This window comes from Pseudorca crassidens, chromosome 21, assembly GCF_039906515.1.
Source record: "Pseudorca crassidens isolate mPseCra1 chromosome 21, mPseCra1.hap1, whole genome shotgun sequence".
Lineage (NCBI taxonomy): Eukaryota > Metazoa > Chordata > Mammalia > Artiodactyla > Delphinidae > Pseudorca > Pseudorca crassidens.
Genome location: NC_090316.1, coordinates 17,318,227 through 17,338,854, shown reverse-complemented (window position 1 = coordinate 17,338,854; position 20,628 = coordinate 17,318,227). Strand labels below are relative to the sequence as shown.

At 38.1% G+C, this 20,628-nt stretch overlaps 1 protein-coding gene across 10 annotated transcripts in view; it reads left to right on the top strand.

Moving 5' to 3' along the window:
• Window positions 1-20,628, top strand: part of DLC1 (DLC1 Rho GTPase activating protein) — a 401,992-nt gene that overhangs the window by 193,176 nt on the left and 188,188 nt on the right. For 7 of the 10 annotated variants that reach the window (XR_010939584.1, XM_067721869.1, XM_067721870.1 and 4 more), the window contains exon 5: window positions 899-932. Coding sequence is in view for 9 of the 10 variants with exons in the window: in XM_067721869.1 (XP_067577970.1) it covers window positions 899-932 (34 nt within the window). In the remaining variant the exon portion in view is untranslated. Of the gene's footprint in view, window positions 1-898; window positions 933-2,945; window positions 2,984-14,947; window positions 19,427-19,456; window positions 19,567-20,628 lie in introns of those variants that run through there. The other 3 variants (XM_067721877.1, XM_067721876.1, XM_067721881.1) reach the window with 3 other exon arrangements.

Here is a 20,628-nt window from a genome sequence, read left to right as displayed (position 1 = left end):
ATGTTGTATTTGTCTTTCTCTGTCAGGCTCATTTCACTTAGCATAATGCCTTCAAGGTACATGTTATTGCAAATGGTACGATTTCCTTCTTATTCATTTTTGAATAATATACCGTTACACACACACACACACACACACACACACACACACACACACACCCCACATCTTCTTTACCCATTTATCCATTGATGGACACTGAGGCTGTTACCATATCTTGGCCATTGTGAATAATGTTGCAATGAATATGGGAGTGCAGATACCTCTTTGATATCCTCTTTTCATTTTCTAATAAATTAATTCATTTATTTATTTTTGGTTGCCTTCGGTCTGTTGCTGCACGTAGGCTTTCTCTAGTTGCGGCGAGTGGGAGCTACTCTTCGTTGTGCATGGGCTTCTTATTGCAGTGACTTCTCTTGTGGTGGAGCACGGGCTCTGGGCACGAGGGCTTTAGTAGTTATGGCACGGGCTCAGTAGTTGTGGCTCGAGGCTCTAGAGCGCAGGCTCAGTAGTTGTGCTCCATACTGTTTTCCATACTGGCTGCACCAAATTACATCCCCACCAACAGTGCACAAGGGTTCCCTTTTCTCCACATCCTTGCCTATACTAGTCATCTCTTGTCTTTTTGATGATAGCCACTCTACAGGTATGAGGTGATGTCTCATCATGGCTCTGATTTGCATTTTCCTGATGATTAGTGATGTTGAGCACCTTTTCATGTGCCATTTGTATGCCTTCTTTGGAAAAAAAATATTTATTCAGTTCCTCTTCTCTCATATTTCTAGTGTCAGGTTCTATTTAATTTTTGCTTCATTTATGGGACATCATTTTGTTCCTAATAAAGTTATTTGCTGTTTCCTTCTAATAATACCACAATTTTGTGGCTTTTTTTCTCTTTCAGGCTATTCCAGGTACTTCAGAGAAGGAAAAGGCTGGTAAGTTGACATTGGTTGTGTTTTCACTCCTACCTATTTTAGAATAAAATTCCATCTTCGTATAGATATTTTATTAAATATCTAAAATGTATACATCTTGTCAGTCTCTGGGCAAAAGTTATGGTTGAATTCCTGAAAAATAAGTTTTGCTCAAAATGTAGGAAAAAATATGGTTTTCTAGCATAGGATTACATTTTGTTAGAATAAGGTGTGTACTTCTTGTAGCATTAACTGTAACTGCAACCACAACTTTTTTCTTGAGGAAAATAATTAGATGTCATTCAGTGTACTGAGGAATGGTCTTTGGACATCTGTTGTTAATACAGTTGGCCCTTCGTATCCATGGGTTCTGCATCCACAGACTCAACAAACCTGGGTTGAAAATATTTGAAAAAACAAAAAATTCCAGAAAGTTCCAAAAAGCAAAACTGGAATTTGCCATAAAGGCAACTATTTACATAGCATTTACTTTGTATTAGGTATTACAGGTAATGTAGAGATGAATTTAAAGTATACAGGAGGATGTGTGTAGGTTGTATGCAAGCACTGGGCCATTTTATATAAGGGACTTGAGCATCTGTGGATCTTGGTGTCCATCAGGGAGTCCTGGAACCAATCCCCTGCGGATACTGAAGGAAGACTATAATTATCAAGATTTTTAAAAATCTTAGTAGCTTATTTAGTAGTCCTAGAAAAAGTTGTACTTGTTTAAAGCTGATACCATCAAAAATATAATTGTGAAGCAATATGAATAGTTGTACTAGAGAAAAATTATAATATTTTCTATGCTTTGTGCTATGATAATAACTACTTAACAGTATTATGGGAAATGGATAAGGACTAATGAGAAATACAGAAATATGAAAAATTAGACTTGAATTGATGGAATTATGTGCTTTTTAAAAATCTTTTGATCCTCCTCAATATTGTCTTATGTTTTCTGTGTAATAATAATCATCTTTTTAAAAAACTGATTAAAGGTGCTTTACCAAACTTGAAGCATATCACTTAGCTCTTAGACGTGTGTAATTTTTGAGCCAATTTAAAAGTTTAGAGTATCATCTAAAAGGTGTCACGACTTCAAGTGACTTTACACTAACGCATTTGAGTTGATCTGATAGGATTGTTATATGGGGAATGTTCTCTGTCAAGTTCAGTGATTTGATTTTTGCTGCCAGATAGTTTTCACACACAAGTTTTCATAGTTTGTGTTCTTCCATGAGCTAAAGTGTTCTCCTCTGTTTAGGCTGTGTCTGGCCTCTTCTCTCTAATACGTTGAAAGGTAAGCCTTCAGAATAGAAGGAAAATATTGAACTGGCATCATGTGTCAGTTCAAGAGAAAAACTGCTTAGTTTATCTATGCATTGGTATTACTTGGATTAATAATATATACTAAACGAATTCAAATTACTATTCCAGAGCTCTAATACCTTCAATAATAGATGTATCAGCTATCTCATTCAGACAAGACATAAATGGTTAAGAGAGCATTTGCATCACAAAGAAAAAGAAACTTAGCCAAAGTTGTGCTTTATCTTGAGTTGTGACATTCTCTGTAATTCACAAAAGTGGCTGCAATTTAAACAAAGTGTGTAACAGAGCAAAGTTGTCATCTTATTCCAGAAAATCAGCAAATTCTTTCATACCCCAAGGAGAAAATTAGAATAGGAATTCTTGGCTGGAGGAAAAGAGTGAGGAGGGATGGAAATGCCATTGCTTGAGGGACTGGAGAAGCAAAGACTTCTCCCTCTGCCACTAAAATGATGTCAATCTGATAGGGAGAAGCATTTCAGTTATCAAGCTTCTCTTAAAGATAATTTTATTAAAACAAAGAGCTAATTAAACAGAGAGCATAAATATAATGCAACCACCACTTTTTGTCATAATCCTGGATATTTTCCTCCCCAACAAAAACAAAAACATGAAATTAATTGTCACTATTTAATGATATCTTTTGGTCATTTCTATACTGCTGGGGCACAAATTTTAAAAGTTGATAACTTCCTTTCACAGAGGTTCTGCAAGACGATCTGTGAAAGGTAGGATCCACCAATGGATATGTATGACCTAACCAGGCCCCTGGATGTCCCATCTCTGATGTTTAACCCAGGATGGGCTGATTTCTGCAGAACCTGGCTTCTGTGTATTAAAATATTAGAATGATGGAAATTTACTCCACAATGGATTTTAATTTAGATTTCTTGAGAATGTACTGATTATTTTAAGAGGAAATACAATTTTGTTTGACAATATAAATATAAGAAAGAAATGATTTTTTAATCAATGAATTTATATGTCAAGATAAAGGGTTATGTTTGAATATTTTATTCAGTTGGTAACGGATTTGCCAATTCAAAAGACAGTATGATTTATTTCAAAAAGTTTTAAAGGACCATGAAAGTCCAATCAATTTCTTCTATTTCTAAAATTTATTATGCCATATTTAAAATATTTTGAGTGTTTTATACACAAATGTGAATCTCTTTATTCCTCTTTATGAATCTCTATTTTTAAGCTCTGCTAGACAGAGGAATGGCAAGGAAGGCAGAGGACCCACTGAATCTTCTGGGGGTTAATTGAGCCTCTAAATAGGGTTAAGCTTCATTCCCACCCATAAGGCCTGTCATTTTTTTTTCTCCCCTCTGTTTTGCTAGATGAATGTAGCCTATTGTTTCTTATTAAGAAAATCTATTTTAATCTATGTGACCTCTCATCCACGCCAACTGGAACCAACTCCACCAGGCTTTGTGAAGCTCTAAACAAAATCATTTTGGGAACATTCCATTAATAATTCTTGAGTTGCAGTTGTGTGGTTGCCCCAGTGTGTGCTTTATTTATTTATTTTTTGGCTGCATTGGGTCTTTGTTGCTGCACAGGGCCCTCTCTAGTTGTTGCGAGCGGGGGCTACTCTTCATTGCAGTGCGTGGGCTTCTTACTGTGGTGGCTTCTCTTGTTGCAGAGCACAGGCTCTAGGCACACGGGCTTCAGTAGTTGTGGCACATGGGCTCAGTAGTTGTGGCACACGGGCTTAGCTGCCCCGCGGCATGTGGGATCTTCCCGGACCAGGGCTCGAATCCATGTCCCCTGCATTGGCAGGCGGATTCTTAACCACTGTGGTACCAGGGAAGCCCCAGTGTGTGCTTTAAGTAACCATCTTCTCTTCTGATCCGTGCTGCTGTGTAAATTCAGCCTAGTGGAATCATTCTGCTGCTTGTGACAAAACCCTCCAAGGGGAGACTATTTTGAAACAGCATCCCATTGGTTCATTTATTCCACAAATACTTACTGAACAGCCACATATAGTAGGCATCATATTAGGTTTTATCAAGGAAGCAGTTATGAACAAGGCATGGTCCTTGCCTGGAAGGAACTCAAACTCTAGCTGAGCATATTTCATTGGGCCAGCGTCCCCCTTTTCCTCTTCTCAATTGAAAAATTCTTAACCCAGGTTATTCAGAAAGCTTCCCAGGAAAAGAATCAAATAAAAATATTGTTCTCAAGAAATTCTATATCGGAATGTGTATTCTCCAGATCTGAAATAGAGTCCAATAAATTTGTTTTTAAAAATCAGAATTAATCACACAAGCATCAATATGTGTAATTGTATCCAACACAGAATAATTTCATTTAACTTCCCTTATGCCACCAGAATCTGTAAAGAATGGGCCCAGTGCCACTGATATATTTTCCAGCACATCTGCTTCCTATCCATGTGGCCTTGAGCAAGTTACTTAACCTCTTCATTGTCCCATTTCTAAAGTATAAATAAAGAAGTTGCCATGTTGTTATTGTAAGGCAACAATGCTTGGCACAAAGTAGGCTCTAAAACATGGTAGCTGTTTCTTATGGTGATGAGTTGTGCTTATAACCAGTATGTGTGCAAGCCAAATAGAAGCTAGCTGTGTTACTGCTGCTCCGGTCTGCTCCAAGAGTTCTTTTTTTTACATCTTTATTGGAGTATAATTGCTTTACAATGGTGTGTTAGTTTCTGCTTTATAACAAAGTGAATCAGTTATACATATACATATATCCCCATATCTCTTCCCTCTTGCGTCTCCCTCCCTCCCATGCTCCAAGAGTTCTTAAATGCTTCCTTGGGGCACCAATTAACAGCTGAGCCAGCTGTCCATGTGGAAGAAAGAGATCACTTTCTCCAAAAGCCTCTGAGTAAGTTAATTCAGACAGAGGTCATCATAGCATAGGCAGACTTGGCCATATTGTAACATCTCTTTAGAAATTCCTAGCTCAATTAAGGTGAAATTCTCTCTAGTGAACAGATAATCTGATTTTCACAAAAGGTTAGTCCCTAAGAAATGTACACCCTGAGTCCCATTTTCCTAGGACTCCCCAGCATCCCTAGACCCTGGGGTAATTGGATCCTGTCTACCCAGCTCCCATCCTCCCTCCCTGACCTCCTGCACACAGTCCTGTCAACACTGCCACCTAGTCATCCCGTGTCCATTCTTTCTGCCATTGTTTTAAAGCAGCCTTCACTTTGCACTGGACTTTGAGATGGCATCCAGAGCTGTTTCCCTGCCTTAACTGATCATTACACCTGTTCACTCTCTACGCTGTCACCGAAGTTATCTTTGAAAAGCATCACCTGATCATATCGTTTTCTACTTCAACTTTTGTTGGGCCTCCTTACTAATGACAGGATAAGATCAAACTTTCCTGCTTGACGTAGCGGGCCATTTGTAATCTGGGTGTGGTATATGGTATTGGATATGCCCAGTTCACCCCTCAGACCCACCCTCCACCCTGCTTCTCCCCAGCTCTGTGACCTGCAGGCAGACCAGTGTGGGCAAAATCAATGGGCTGCCCTCCTTTCAGTTTTCCTGTCGCACCAGTGAGGAGGCCCCGCAAGAGACTGACGGTTGGGAGGACAGTACGGCTGTGAGGTTGGGTAGTTTATTCCCCGCTCGGCTTCCCGAGGAGTCACTGCTGGCCTTTTCCACCCAGGTTACCAGGTTCTGACAACCATTCTCTCCTCTTGCCTTGTGGTTCCCCTACACCTTTATCAATAGTTCTGTTACTAAACTCCCCTCAGTTTACCCAGGGTGCCATCTGTTTCCTGCTAGGAGTCTCACTGATAGACCTACCAATGTTTACTCTTCTTTCTATTCCTTTGTGTTCATTGGTTGGTTGGTTTGTCCAACTTCAGCCACAACATACAGCCACAGAACCCCTTCTAACTTTGGATCTTTCTACTTCTACGTAGATCGTGCCCTGCCTTTTTAAAAATACAGATGATAGGTAAAGATAGAGGGAGAAAGAGAGAAATGACTTATCCAAGAAAAAGAGAAGATACGGACCGTGTTTTTCTTCATCCTAAATGAATATAGTTTCATTCAATCACATGAAGGAGAAAAATATCTACCCTTATGATTTAGAATGTGTTCCCTATTGCCTAGAAGCATGTAAATTAGAAAATTAGAGTTGCATTTTATTCACCAAAATGTGACTCTCTGAGCGTATTTGAGAAGTAGTATTAAGGAGTAATACGAAATCTCTCATTCTAAAATTAAATCATAGAACACAAATTTTGTCAGACTACATGGCAGCCCATAGAAAACAGACCACAATCATGAGCCAAAAATGGCAAATTTCTTTTTGCCTTTTCTGTCTTGAAAATTCTACTTGTCCAACAATAACACCTCCTTAATGAATTATTTCCCAGGCAGGGCTAGTCCTTGATTTTTTGGTGTTCCTAGAACACTCTGTGTTTTCAATTACAGTCTTATCATCTTGCTTTGCTGTATGTTCTCTTCTCTGGGTTGTGAGCTTTTCTAGATCAGGAATATGGTCTTTGCATGGTCCGTAATTAAAACAGCTATTAGCACATAGTGGGTGTTCTGTAAATACACATTAACCAATTAATTATAATTATCACAAAGATGCTTTGGCTCCCATCTTAATCATTTAGAATTAACATGGTTCTAAAACTGCCCCCCCTTTATGCCTATTGCCCCCACAACTGCCAAATATCTCAGCTGGGCAACTATTTAATGATGTCATTTGGGGATCTATCGCATACAAGTGTGTGAAGGGCACCATTGAGAAAGGTGACTCAGAATCCAACTTTGGTTACGTTCCTTGGTCATTTTTCCTAGAATGTTTGTTCTCCTGCCTCTAGGTTATTTTGTTGGCCAGAAAAATGTTAAAAATCAAGATAATGAATAATTATAGCCTGAAACACTTGTGAAAGATAGCTTTCAGAAGCCTATGACAGGTTCATAGTCTCTCCAAACTTTGTGTTGTGGCTAGTAAGGCAGAACATAGAAATCAAGCACTTCTTTGTGACCCGTGTGAGGGGGAAAAATAGGATTTTCATAATTTCATTCCAAGCTCCTTGTAAACATACTAAATAACAAAGCCCAGACTTGGCGCCTTTTGGTATTAATTTTCTTGGCTGCTTTTGACCACGGAGAAGGGAAATGCAGAGGACCAAAAACAAACAACCAAAAAAACCCACAAAAAACTGAAATGCAAAGACATTCCTCGTTTTCTAGTCTGATCATCATTTCTTTGATTCAGAGAATTACCAGTGTGATCTATTCAACTCTGTCATGTTCCAGTATCAATAGATCCAAAGGGATTTGATGAAAAGACAAAACTAGAACTGCTAGACTGCAGCGTTGTTCTTTGAAAGACTGCCTTATTTTATGTCTCTATTTTAGTACAGATCAGGTCGTTTTTAGTGCTGTCTCACTCACTAGCCCGTAAGCACCTTGAAAGATGGAATTTTGTTTCATTCAATTCTGTTTCCAGTGCCTGGCATTATTGTAGTTGCTTGATGTTTGGGAAATGAAAGAACAAATGACATATTAAAAAAATCGGCAAAGGGGACTTCCCTGGTAGCACAGTGGTTAAGAATCCGCCTGCCAATGCAGGGGACACGGGTTTGAGCCATGGTCCGGGAAGATCCCACATGCCGCGGAGCAACTAAGCCCGTGTACCACAACTGCTGAGCCCACAAGCCACAACTACTGAAGCCTGAGCACTTAGAGCCCATGCTCCACAACAAGAGAAGCCACTGCCATGAGAAACCCATGCACTGCAACGAAGAGTAACCCCAATCACCACAACTAGAGAAAGCCCATGCACAGCAACAAAGACCCAACGCAGCTAAAATTAAATAAATAAATAATTTTTTAAATTAAATAAATAAATAATTTTTAATTAAATAAATAAATAAATCGGCAAATACTTTATATGCACAATACTCCCAAAGCTAAATGTAGGATGCTATCATTCTATTGTAGGTGAAGCACTTTCTATAACTGCAAAGACCCCCAGCTGTTTTACAGGGTTGGACAGGATCTGAAAATTGTCTTTATCAGGCCAGACTGGACTTTGGCCAGCATTCCAAATTCTTTATTCCCTTTCACCCTCAGAAAATGAAATTCATTATTTCTTTACTAATGGCTTATGAACACTCACTTATTTCATTTTTCTTAGTATTATGGTCTCTGCTTGCCTGCTTTTTTATGAGAAAGGAATTTAGGGTATGCCCACACATAACCTCTCAGTTTTTCTGAAACTTAATGTAAACTAATCCATGAAAAGTTGGCTGTGCTGAGCGGGCTGTTGAGAGGAAACACATTAGCTTTTAGGTATCAAGGAATTCATGAAAAATACAAGTAAGCTATTCTTAAATGCCAGAGATCTCGAATTCATAGGATATTTTTCAATACAGATAATTTTTAAAATCTATTTTTTAACGTTCTATTGATATTTCTTTTATTACCAAGTAGGTAAAACAAAGCTACTGTATCACCAGAACCAATCAAACATATTTCCTTTTCTTCTCAATTACATTGCAAGCAACATGAGTACACGATAATTTCTCTTTTAGCAAGTTGCAATTCAGATATTACCGGGCTTCCCTGGTGGTGCAAGGGTTAAGAATACACCTGCCAATGCAGGGGACACGGGTTCGAGCCCTGGTCCAGGAAGATCCCACATGCCACGGAGCATCTAAGCCCGTGCGCCACAACTACTGAGCCTGCACTCTAGAGCCCGCGAGCCACAACTACTCAGCCCACACACATAGAGCCCATGCTCTGCAACAAGAGAAGCCACTGCAATAAGAACCCCGTGCACCACAACGAAGAGTAGCCCTGCTCGCTAAAACTAGAGAAAGCCTGCGCACAACAACGAAGACCCAACAGAGCCAAAAATAAATAAATAAATAATTTAATTAATTAAATTTTTTTAAAAAGAAAAAAATTCCTTTAAAAAGAACTGTTTAAAATTAAAAAATATATATGTATATATATGTGTGTGTGTATATATACACACACACACACACACACACACACCACACACACACACAAACACACATATATATCCTACCTCCTGCACTTAGAGTGGTTATCCAAAGGCGGCTGTATCTTTCTACAGCATTTAGTGATTCCTAAATTTGATTAATGTAGTCTCTTCCCTGTCAGTCTGTGACTGCCTTAAAGGCATAAACCCCACATTTCATCTTTGTCAGCCCCTCACCCAGTGTATGATCTTGCACAGAGCAGATGCTCAAGAAATAGTTCTAAATTAATCCATTTATGTGACATACCAAACAACTCATGCAGGCACTTTGTTAATCTCTGGTCTGTCAATGACCATAACTTTTCACAGTATTTGACAACCTTGAAATTTCTTCCTCGAAAAAGTCTTCTGCACATTTTGCTCCCCCATTGATCCCTTGAAAGAATGGCTTGTCAGCTTTGAAGAGGTGGCTATGAACTACCAGAACAGGCTAATAAGGCAGTTCTGCATTTCCATATTTTAACTCACATTGACCTTTTTTTTTTTAATATCTTTATTGGAGTATAGTTGCTTTACAATGGTGTGTTAGTTTCTGCTTTATAACAAAGTGAATCTGCTTTATAACAAAGTGAATCCCATATCTCCTCCCTCTTGCATCTCCCTCCCATCCTCCCTATCCCACTCCTCTAGGTGGTCACAAAGCACCGAGCTGATCTCCCTATGCTATGCGGCTGCTTCCCACTAGCTAGCTATTTTACATTTGGTACTGAATATTTGTACATGCCACTCTCCCACTTCGTCCCAACTTACCCTTCCCCCTCCCCATGTCCTCAAGTCTATTCTCTATGTCTGCATCTTTATTCCTGTCCTGCCCCTAGGTTCTTCAGAACTATTTTTTTTTTTAGATTCCATACATATATATAGCATACGGTATTTGTTTTTCTCTTTCTGACTTACTTCACTCTGTATGACAGACTCTAGGTCCATCCACCTCCCTACAAATAACTCAGTTTTGTTTCTTTTTATGGCTGAGTAATATGCCATTGTATATATGTGCCACATCTTCTTTATCCGTTCATCTGTCGATGGACACTTAGGTTACTTCCATGTCCTGGCTATTGTAAATAGAGCTGCAGTGAACATTGTGGTACATGACTCTTTTTGAATTATGGTTTTCTCAGGGTATGCCCAGTAGTGGGAATGCTGGGTCATATGGTAGTTCTATTTTTAGTTTTTTAAGGAACCTCCATACTGTTCTCCAGAGTGGCTGTATCAATTTACATTCCCACCAACAGTGCAAGAGGGTTCTGTTTCTCCACACCCTCTCCACCATTTATTGTTGTAGATTTTTTGAGGATGGCCATTTTGACCAGTGTGAGGTGGTACCTCATTGTAGTTTTGATTTGCATTTCTCTAATGATTAGTGATGTTGAGCATCCTTTCATGTGTTTGTTGGCAATCTGTATATCTTCTTTGGAGAAATGTTTATTTAGGTCTTCTGCCCATTTTTGGATTGGATTGTTTGTTTTTTTGATATTGAGCTGCATGAGCTGCTTGTTAATTTTGGAGATTAATCCTTTGTCAGTTGCTTCATTTACAAATATTTTCTCCCATTCTGAGGGCTGTCTTTTCGTCTTGTTTATGTTTTCCTTTGCTGTGCAAAAGATTTTAAGTTTCATTAGGTCCCATGTGTTTATATTTGTTTTTATTTCCATTTCTCTAGGAGGTGGGTGAAAAAGGATCTTGCTGTGATTTATGTCACAGAGTGTTCTCCCTATGTTTTCCTCTAAGAGTTTTATAGTGTCTGGTCTTACATTTAGGCCTTTAAACCATTTTGAGTTTATTTTTGTGTATGGTGTTAGGAAGTGTTCTAATTTCATTCTTTTACATGTAGCTGTCCAGTCTTCCCAGCACCACTTATAGAAGAGGCTGTCTTTTCTCCATTGTATATTCTTGCCTCTTTTATCAAAAATAAGGTTACCATATGTGTGTTGGTTTATCTCTGTGCTTTCTATCCTGTTCCATTGATCTATATTTCTGTTTTTGTGCCAGTACCGTACTGTCTTGATTACTATAGCTTTGTTGTATAGTCTGAAGTCTGGGAGGCTGATTCCTCCAGCTCCGTTTCTCTTTCTCAAGATTGCTTTGGCTGTTTGGGGTCTTTTGTGTTTCCATACAAATTGTGAAATGTTTTGTTCTAGTTCTGTGAAATATGCCATTGGTAGTTTGATAGGGATTGCATTGAATCTGTAGATTGCTTTGGATAGTATAGTCATTTTCACAATGTTGATTCTTCCAATCCAAGAACATGGTATATCTCTCCATCTGTTTGTTTCATCTTTAATTTCTTTCATCAGTGTCTTATAATTTTCTGCATACAGGTCGTTTGTATTCTTATGTAGGTTTATTCCTAGGTATTTTATTCTTTTTGTTGCAGTGGTAAATGGGAGTGTTTCCTTAATTTCTCTTTCAGATTTTTCATCATTAGTGTATAGGAATGCAAGAGATTTCTGTGCATTAATTTTGTATCCTGCTACTTTACCAAATTCATTGATTCATTCATCCCTCTATGCCTAGTTTCTGGAGGGTTTTTATCATAAATGTGTGTTTGAATTTTGTCAGAAGCTTTTTCTGCATCTATTGAGTTGATCATATCGATTTTCTCCTTCACTTTGTTAATATGTTTTATCACATTGATTGACTTGCGTATATTGAAAAATCCTTTCATTCCTGGGATAAACCCCACTTAATCATGGTGTAGGATCCTTTTAATGTGCTGTTGGATTCTGTGTGCTAGTATTTTGTTGAGAATTTTTGCGTCTATGTTCATCAGTGATATTGGCCTCTAGTTTTCTTTCTTTGTAACATCTTTGTCTAGTTTTGGTATCAGGGTGATGGTGGCCTCGTAGAATGAGTTTGGGAGTGTTCCTCCCTCTGCTATATTTTGGAAGAGTTTGAGAAGGATAGGTGTTAGCTCTTCTCTAAATGTTTGATAGAGTTCGCCTGTGAAGCCATCTGGTCCTGGGCTTTTGTTTGTTGGAAGATTTTTAATCACAGTTTCAATTTCAGTGCTTGTGATTGGTCTGTTCATATTTTCTATTTCTTCCTGGTTCAGTCTCAGAAGGTTGTGCTTTTCTACAAATTTGTGTATTTCTTCCAGGTTATCCATTTTATTAGCATATAGCTGCTTGTAGTAATCTCTCATGATCCGTGTGTTTCTTCAGTGTCAGTTGTTACTTCTCCTTTTTCATTTCTCATTCTATTGATTTGAGTCTTCTCACCTTTTTTCTTGATGAGTCTGGCTAGTGGTTTTTCAATTTTGTTTATCTTCTCAAAGAACCAGCTTTTAGTTTTATTGATCTTTGCTATTGTTTCCTTCATTTCTTTTTCATTTATTTCTGATCTGATCTTTATGATTTCTTTCCTTCTGCTAACTTTGGGACTTTTTTGTTCTTCTTTCTCTAATTGCTTTAGATGTAAGGTTAGTTTGTTTATTTGAGATGTTTGTTGTTTCTTGAGGTAGGATTGCATTGCCATAAACTTCCCTCTTAGAACTGTGACACTGACCTTATTAGTAGAAATATTTATTTGTCATTTTCAATCTCCCCTGAAGAAATACAATTTAGGAAAAGTCCTCTTTCTATCAGTTTTATTTACAAAGCGATGCAACTTTCATTTAGTTTGAAATCATATCTCATCATATCAGATCATCTGATGCCTTCAAATATTTACCTTTATAGACTGCCCAGTTTGCAGTTCAGTTATTTTTATTATAGTTTGAATATATACACAAATATGTACCCACAAGTTAATTGTACATTAATTCTAATTTCTTCAGAGAGGTACACTTACTTTGGAAAAGTACCTATAACTAGGTATTACTTTGACCTGTCTGAGTATGAAATGACCTAAAATTCTGCTGGTGTGACTGTACTTTCTTTCTCTTATTGACCTTCCATTGGTTTGAAGGGCTTTGATTTGTGTTTCTGTAGGCAAAAGTTTGAGCTCAACATCTCTTCCAGACTGATCCATAAACATTTGTGTTTTAGAATTAATATATGATTTTGAGATATGATTTATCTAAGCGGGAAATCTAAGACAGTAATTAACAACCATAACAAATTAACCAATGCCCAAGAAAAGGCTGGTACCCATATTGTTGTATGCAGGCTGTCCAGAGCACCAATCTGGCCATTTCAGGAGAATGGATTATGAATACAAGAAGCTATTTTGTCCTGACTACTGTAATCAGGTAGAAATGATCTTATAGAATTCTACAAGTGATGTTTAAACAAAATGGTCACCAAAAGCCCACACTCGCCCACAAAATTGGGGTTTGCTTTTTGTTTTGTAATTTTTCTAACCATTGAGCTTCCCCAGAAAACACATTCCAGTGACTCCCAACTGCTAATTTTGTAAACTGTTTCTTTTTTCTTCCAATTTTGAGATATAATTGACATACAACACTGTGTATGTTTAAGGTGCACAGCATAACGACTTGACAGAGATACATCATGAAATGATCACCACAATAAGTTCAGTGAATATCCATTATCTCATAAAGATACAAAATAAATAGGAAAAAAAGTTTTCTTGTGATGAGAACTCTTAGGATTTACTTTCTTAAAAACTTTCATATATAACGTACAGCAGTGTTAATTATATTAATCACGTCGTACATTACATCCCTAGTATTGATTTATTTTATACCTGGCAGTTTGTACCTTTTGACCACCTCCATCTGATTCCCCCTCCCTGCCCTTGGTAACACAAACCTGATCTCTTTTTGTATGAGTTTGTTTGTTTGCTTGTTTGTTTGTTTTTGAAGTATATTTACCTACAACACTTTGTTAATCCTGGTGATAAACTTCTTCTTAAAACAAATGTTAAATCAGTCTTTCCTATGGATTTAAGGAAGTAGATAAATGGAGGACAACACAGTACACTTCATCATTTCTTTATCTACCTTTTTAAGTCTATGGTCTTCTATATATTTATCCAGACGTTTTCCCTGCTGTGCTGTGATGTCCTGAAAGGCAGACATTTTCCCTGCACCTATGTAGTGCCAGCCTCTTAGGAGATTTTTGACGTAGTGTTTGTCAAATGAATGGTGGAATGAATAATAATATCAAACATTTACTCTGTGCCTGCACTTTTCTGAGCACTTTATAGATATGACCTCATATAATCCTCTAGCAACCATATAAGGGAGACATAATGTTTTCCACGTTATAGAGATGAGGAAGCTGAGACTCAGGCTTCCTAAAATAACCAAAGTCACCCTATGGCCAAGGCAAGATTCAAAGCAAGCAACACAGGCTAGAGTGCTTGCTCTTAACCACTGTGCTGTACATAGTGGTTTAAGTGCCAAGACTCCTCAGGCTGATGAACAAATTTTTCCTTAATCAGACCTTTCCCTTCCTTTCCAACCTTATCTCCCATCCTCCCCTAACTTGCACCTTCCGCTGTAACCATGGTAGCAGCCTCGCTTTTCTCCTTAATTTGCTTCTGCATAACTTGACCTTTGTTCCAACTGTTTCCCTTCCAGAAATTAACTCCCCCATCCCACAAGGTCTCATTTGGGTCCCACCTTCACCCTGAAGTCTCCTATGACAACTCCTGCTCATGATAATTTCATATTTTTTGAAATGATACATCTATAGCATATATAGTCTGTACTGGTCGTTTTCATTCTTAATCACATGTGGATTGTCATTGTCCATTGAGTGTGTTATTTGTCTCAGCCTTGCCTCCCAACAGTCTTGTCAGCATCCTTTTAAAAAGCACTGGGACTTCCCTGGTGATGCAGTGGTTAAGAATCCACCTGCCAATGCAGGGGACACGGATTCGAGCCCTGGTCTGGGAAGATCCCACATGCCACGGAGCAACTAAGCCCGTGTGCCACAGCTACTGAGCCTGCGCTCTAGAGCTGGCAAGCCACAACTACTGAGCCCACGTGCCACAACTACTGAAGCCCACATGCCTAGAGCCCATGCTGTGCAACAAGAGAAGCCACTGCCATGAGAAGCCCATGCACTGCAACAAAGAGTAACTCCTGCTCGATGCAACTAGAGGAAGCCCGCATGCAGCAACAAAGACCCAACACAGCCAAAAATAAATAAATAAATAAATAAAAGCAATCATTAAAAAAAAAATGTAAAAACACTTGGTGTGCACGAAAGAGGAGATTATTGAATTAATAGACTTTATTTTTTAGAGCAGTTTTCGATTCACAGAAAAACTGAATGGGAAGTACAGTTCAAATTATATGACCTTCTTTTAAAGTGAACTATGGACATAGTAAAAAGATCAGGAGTTGCCAGGGGTTAGGGAAAGTGAGGCATGAATCGATGGAACACAGGATTTTTAGGGCAGGGAATCTACTCTGTGATGCTTTAATGGTACAGCATGTAGGCTTTTCATACTGGCTTCTTTCACTTACACATATGCATTTCAGGTTCCTCCATGTCTTTTCATGATGTAATAGCTTGTTTCTTTTAAGTACTGAATTAACATTGCTTTGTCTGGGTATACCACAGTTAAAGGTGCTTATTTAACACATTTTTAGTGTAAAAACTTTTTAAACTCATTGATCATAAAATATATTACACAGTCCACTTTTGTTAACTTTTATCCTTTCTTCTTTAGGCAAAAGTAACTCTCTTCTCTTAACCGTTGATCATGATTTCTTCATTTCTCTCCTTCGGAATTCTCCAAGTTTTTAAAAGAAAAATACTACTACTAAATATGTTATCAACAGCTGTTATTTGCTGTGTACCTACCTTGCCATCTCTGAGATGCTTCCTCTGCATTATCTTTAGTACACACTAAGCTCCACAGTACATGACTCTCTCTTGCTCCAAAGCTGATGCTTTTTCTACCTCTTCCTACCTAACAGCACCATTGATTCTAATAAAAGTATGACCAAAATTAATAAAACTGTAATAATTCATATAGTTTATATGATCTACATATTTCTGCCCTTATGCCTTTGCTCCTGAAGTTTAATGTCCCCCAAATACTCTTCTATTATTTTTTTCTCCAAATGACACGCTTCTTTCAAGGATTCGCTTGAGGGCCTCTTTTTGCCCAAGGCCTCCTCAATTGCTCTTCTCTTGGATGAACTCTTCCTTTGAGTCAGACAGATTTCACTGCTCATTTTATCTTCTGCCCTGGAAAGGGGCAGCCTATGTGCACTGTGACCCCCCTATCCTAACCCATGACCAGAGTCCACTGGACTGGGGGCAGGCGGGTGGGGTGAGGGGCACATGTGACTCAAGGTCAGAGAAAAACTGAGTGACCTGACAGGTGGACAGTCTCCTTCTCTCTCTCTTTCCCTCCTCCTCGTCCTCTTCCTCCTCTCTCCCTCTCCCTCTCCTGCATATTATAATCCAGACAGACTCAACCAACCTGCAACAAGTGCTTTGGCTGAAAGTTCACATATAGTGTTAGGTGGAGTCATAGAGAAAACCATTCTGCAAAGAGGAGTGGGATAATGGGACAACTGAGCCAATAAAGTAAAGTTAGAGACAATGCAAACTAGAGAAAGAGATGGAAAATTTAGCTGCATCTGTCCCAGTGACTCCCTAGGTGTCAGCTGCAACTCTCAGGAGGTCCCTACCCCACACCTGCAGGGTATCTCTGTATCCTCACGCCTCAGGCTTTTAGTTAGACCTAACATGAAAGAGTTCCTTGCACTCAGATGATTAGACATCCTTCTCCAAATTCCTACTGAATATAATTAGTATCAAAAATAGTCTGTCATTTAATTTTACCTGTCTTACATTATTTTCTGCTTCATATATATATGAAGCCTTCAAAGTATGTTATAATCAGCCACAGTGAAGAACCATGGCATATTTTGGTCTCCTGTTTATAGTTTACTCTAAAAGATCTAACAAGAACTACATATATAGTGGATGTTCAATAAAATTATAATTTTTCACAGTTATACTGCCTTTTTAGGCCACAGAACTATATCACTACTTTGTAATTACCTTTCAGCCCATAGAACATGTCTCCCCTCTTTCAGCCACCCTCAACCACGTCAACACCATCATATCTTGTATTTACCTTTTGAAATCACTTAACGTCATCCTGACCATGCCATTTGGTTTTTAATGTGCATTGTAAGTTGTTTGAGTCAAGTGCTGTTTCCCTCAACAATTTCATATTTTCAGTAGACTAGCTTCACATTCTCTCATTCCACTAAATGTAATTAGTAAGATATTAAATAATAAGAGTTAACAATGTAAAACCAAAAGAGGAAAGAATACAAACAAACAAATGATCAGGGAGTGAGACAGTTGATACATTTTTTAAAATAAGCTGCCTTTAAAAGAAAAAAGTCTGTATTCTACTAGACTTACTTGTATTTTATGACTTAGCACTTTTTTATTTTAAAAAGTCACCTACGTTTGTGGGATGTGGGGGCATTTCTATGACTTTTTTTCCCCTAAGACCACCAATGACTGCATTCCAGCTGCAATGGGGGAAACAGTAGCTTTCCTCTGTGCAAAACAAAGTTCAGCCAGGTGACTGGAAGGGGGGATATAAGGATTTTCTTATTTTGTGACTTTGGTGAATCGAGGTGCCAGCTTATTTATTATATCATGAAACCGTCATTGTTTTGTAATATTTTTGAGCACCAAATCTGGGGGCCTTTTAAAAAAAGTCTGATGTGTGGCCCTGACTCTGAGACGGCAGTCATCGCTCTGCAGCTAATCAGGAGACATGCTTCCAGATGGTCCCTGACAGCAGAACATAAACAGAGCAGTGACCCTGCCATCCTCACATGCAGGCAGCGCCCTGGCCTTCTGTGATGTGGACACAAGGACTGTGACAAAGAGACGTTAGAAATGTCTTTCGCAATGGAGATATCCGACACACAGACAAATACCTTCCGGCGTTCCAAAGGCGCTCCCATCTGGAATGGAAGCTAGTTTTTAAAAAATAACTGCAGATCACAGATAGCAAGACTTTTTCCTAGAGGAAACAAAATATAAAATTTCAGCAAAGGAGGTTTAGTTAGATTACATATAGAAATTAGAAGGAAGCCTTTTTTTTTCCTGGTAGAACTTAAGTGAGCCAGGCGGACAGCACAGATCCATAGGAAGAATTCCACATCTGGAAAATCTTTGCTGCATCTGTGGTAGGTTTCCAGCCTCTTGCTCTTTCTTTACCATTTCCCATGACTTCAGCTTATCTCCTTTCTGTTTTCTTTAGTGAAATTATTTAACCCTTAGGGGTTTCAGGTTTTTGTTTTGTTTTGTCTTTAAGAGGAAGGAGAGCAAAGGAATACCTCATAATGTTTTTGTGATTCTCTAGAATTTAGCCTGGTTTATATTTGTTTAAGTGTCTGCATAAGTGATATAGACGTTAAAAAATATATATGTGTCTGGTCAATTCTATGGAATTATATTTTAGAAATACCTTAGGTAGACAGTGCTTTGATTTTTATTTTAATAGATTGAATACTGGTGTTAATCTTACAATTTGGAAGTCTTATTTTGTTTGCCTCAAATAATAGATGTTAATATCATAGAGCACAAAGAAATAAAGTTACATATTCGTATCATAGAACTCATTTATACCATATTTAATATAATTAACAATAATAGTTATGATTGAATCTCACTGAATCCCCTCCTAGGCCTTAAAAATGTTACATGGCTTAGATGTTTGGATTTTCTTTTCTTGTCTGTCCTTACACTTTCTCTTAGGAGTCTCATCCAAATAAAGATATGTCTGCACACTCTCCAGCCCTAGTTACTCAGCCAAACTACCCACCTCATTTCCAACCGCCCCTGAGACTCCATCACAGGAATGCCCACACTCTCCACATCCTGCACTTTCTACTTCAGTGTCTTTGCTAATACTGTTACCTTTTCCTAAAATTCCTTTTATACTATCCCAAATTTCTGTATATACCTCCTCTTTGAAAGCTTCCAAGATTTCCACTACTCTGAAATGAGCCCTTTTTCCCGGAACTCTCAATACTATATTTGAAGTTCTCACAAGGTTTTTATCCTTTTATGCCTTTTGTTATGATTATTAGGGCTTATTTTTTCATATTATATAATAAAATCCATGTCTGATTTATCTTTGAATGTCTTATACATAAAGAACATTTATAAATTTTCTGCTTGAAAGAAAAATGGAGTTTTTAATTGAAAGTAAAAGCATACTCTCTTAATGTAAGATTTGTTAAAATGTGCCTCAAATTTTTCTAGAATATTTGTTTTAAAATGCAGATACCTGGATTCCTCCACGCTTCCTGAATCAGAGTCTCTTAGGCCCAAGAATCTTCAATGTAATCTACTCTCCAGGGAATTCTTATCCACACTGAAGTTTAAGGATCATTGCTTAATGTCAATGAAAGCTTCCCATTTATTCTTCTTCCACATGCATATAAATTTCATTATGTACTTCAGAGTTTGTACTGCATAACAAAATCCTAAGGCTTAAGAAAAATTATCATGACACTGAAAGACTAGAGAAATGTCATATTTTATAAATATAATCAGAAATATTTCTGAATGTCTATTTTTACCAAATAGTGTGCAGGGCTTATAAAACTGTTTAAGACACTAGCGTCAGAGAGCTTATGGTAAAGGTGAGAGAAAAGATACACACATATGAGAAGTTGATTGAACAAGCAAAGTAATCAGAGATGCCCTATTGTGTCATATAGTTTCACATATTTGCCACTAGCCAGCCTACTCATTGCCTAATCAAACAAAAATAACAGCATTTTAAAGCAGTGGAAATAATTCCAGATGCAGACATGATAGGAGGAGATAAAAAGAACAATGACTGCAATGAGGAGCTAGAGGTCCTGGTTGTTCCCTCACTCACATTTGATAAGGAGATGTTTATCTGGACCAGGTTCTTGTTTTAGATATAAATTTCTCTACAGCCCTACACCCCTCTCCTCCTCTCACAGAGCTGACCTTCATCTTGGAATCTCCCAGCAAGTATTAACAAGCACTCCATAACAGGAATTCCAACCACTGTGAGATGGGGGGGTATTTGGAGGTGAAGGAATAAACTGTGCAGTGGTGACTCTGAACAGTCAGATGACAGAAGGCCTGGATGACTTAAGGAAAAGGAAGAGATTTCAGGAGTGAAGATGTTCAGAGAGGGAAATGGAAGAATGACACAAACAAACATACCTTATTTGCAATTTTGGAATCCTAGAAACAGCCCAAGTGACACTGAAAAATCACTACCATATATTGCTGACAACTGATGTAAATATTATAATTATTTAGTAAGTCTACAGTCTTCAGCTTCCCCTCAGTGAACCCTATTATCCCTACTCCAGGTTAATCCAAGTCCAGGCAAATGTCAGCCCATTCTTACCCTCTTTCTCTCTCTTCCTTCCACCAAAAAGCTGAGGGCCAGGGTTAAAGGAAGGGAAGGA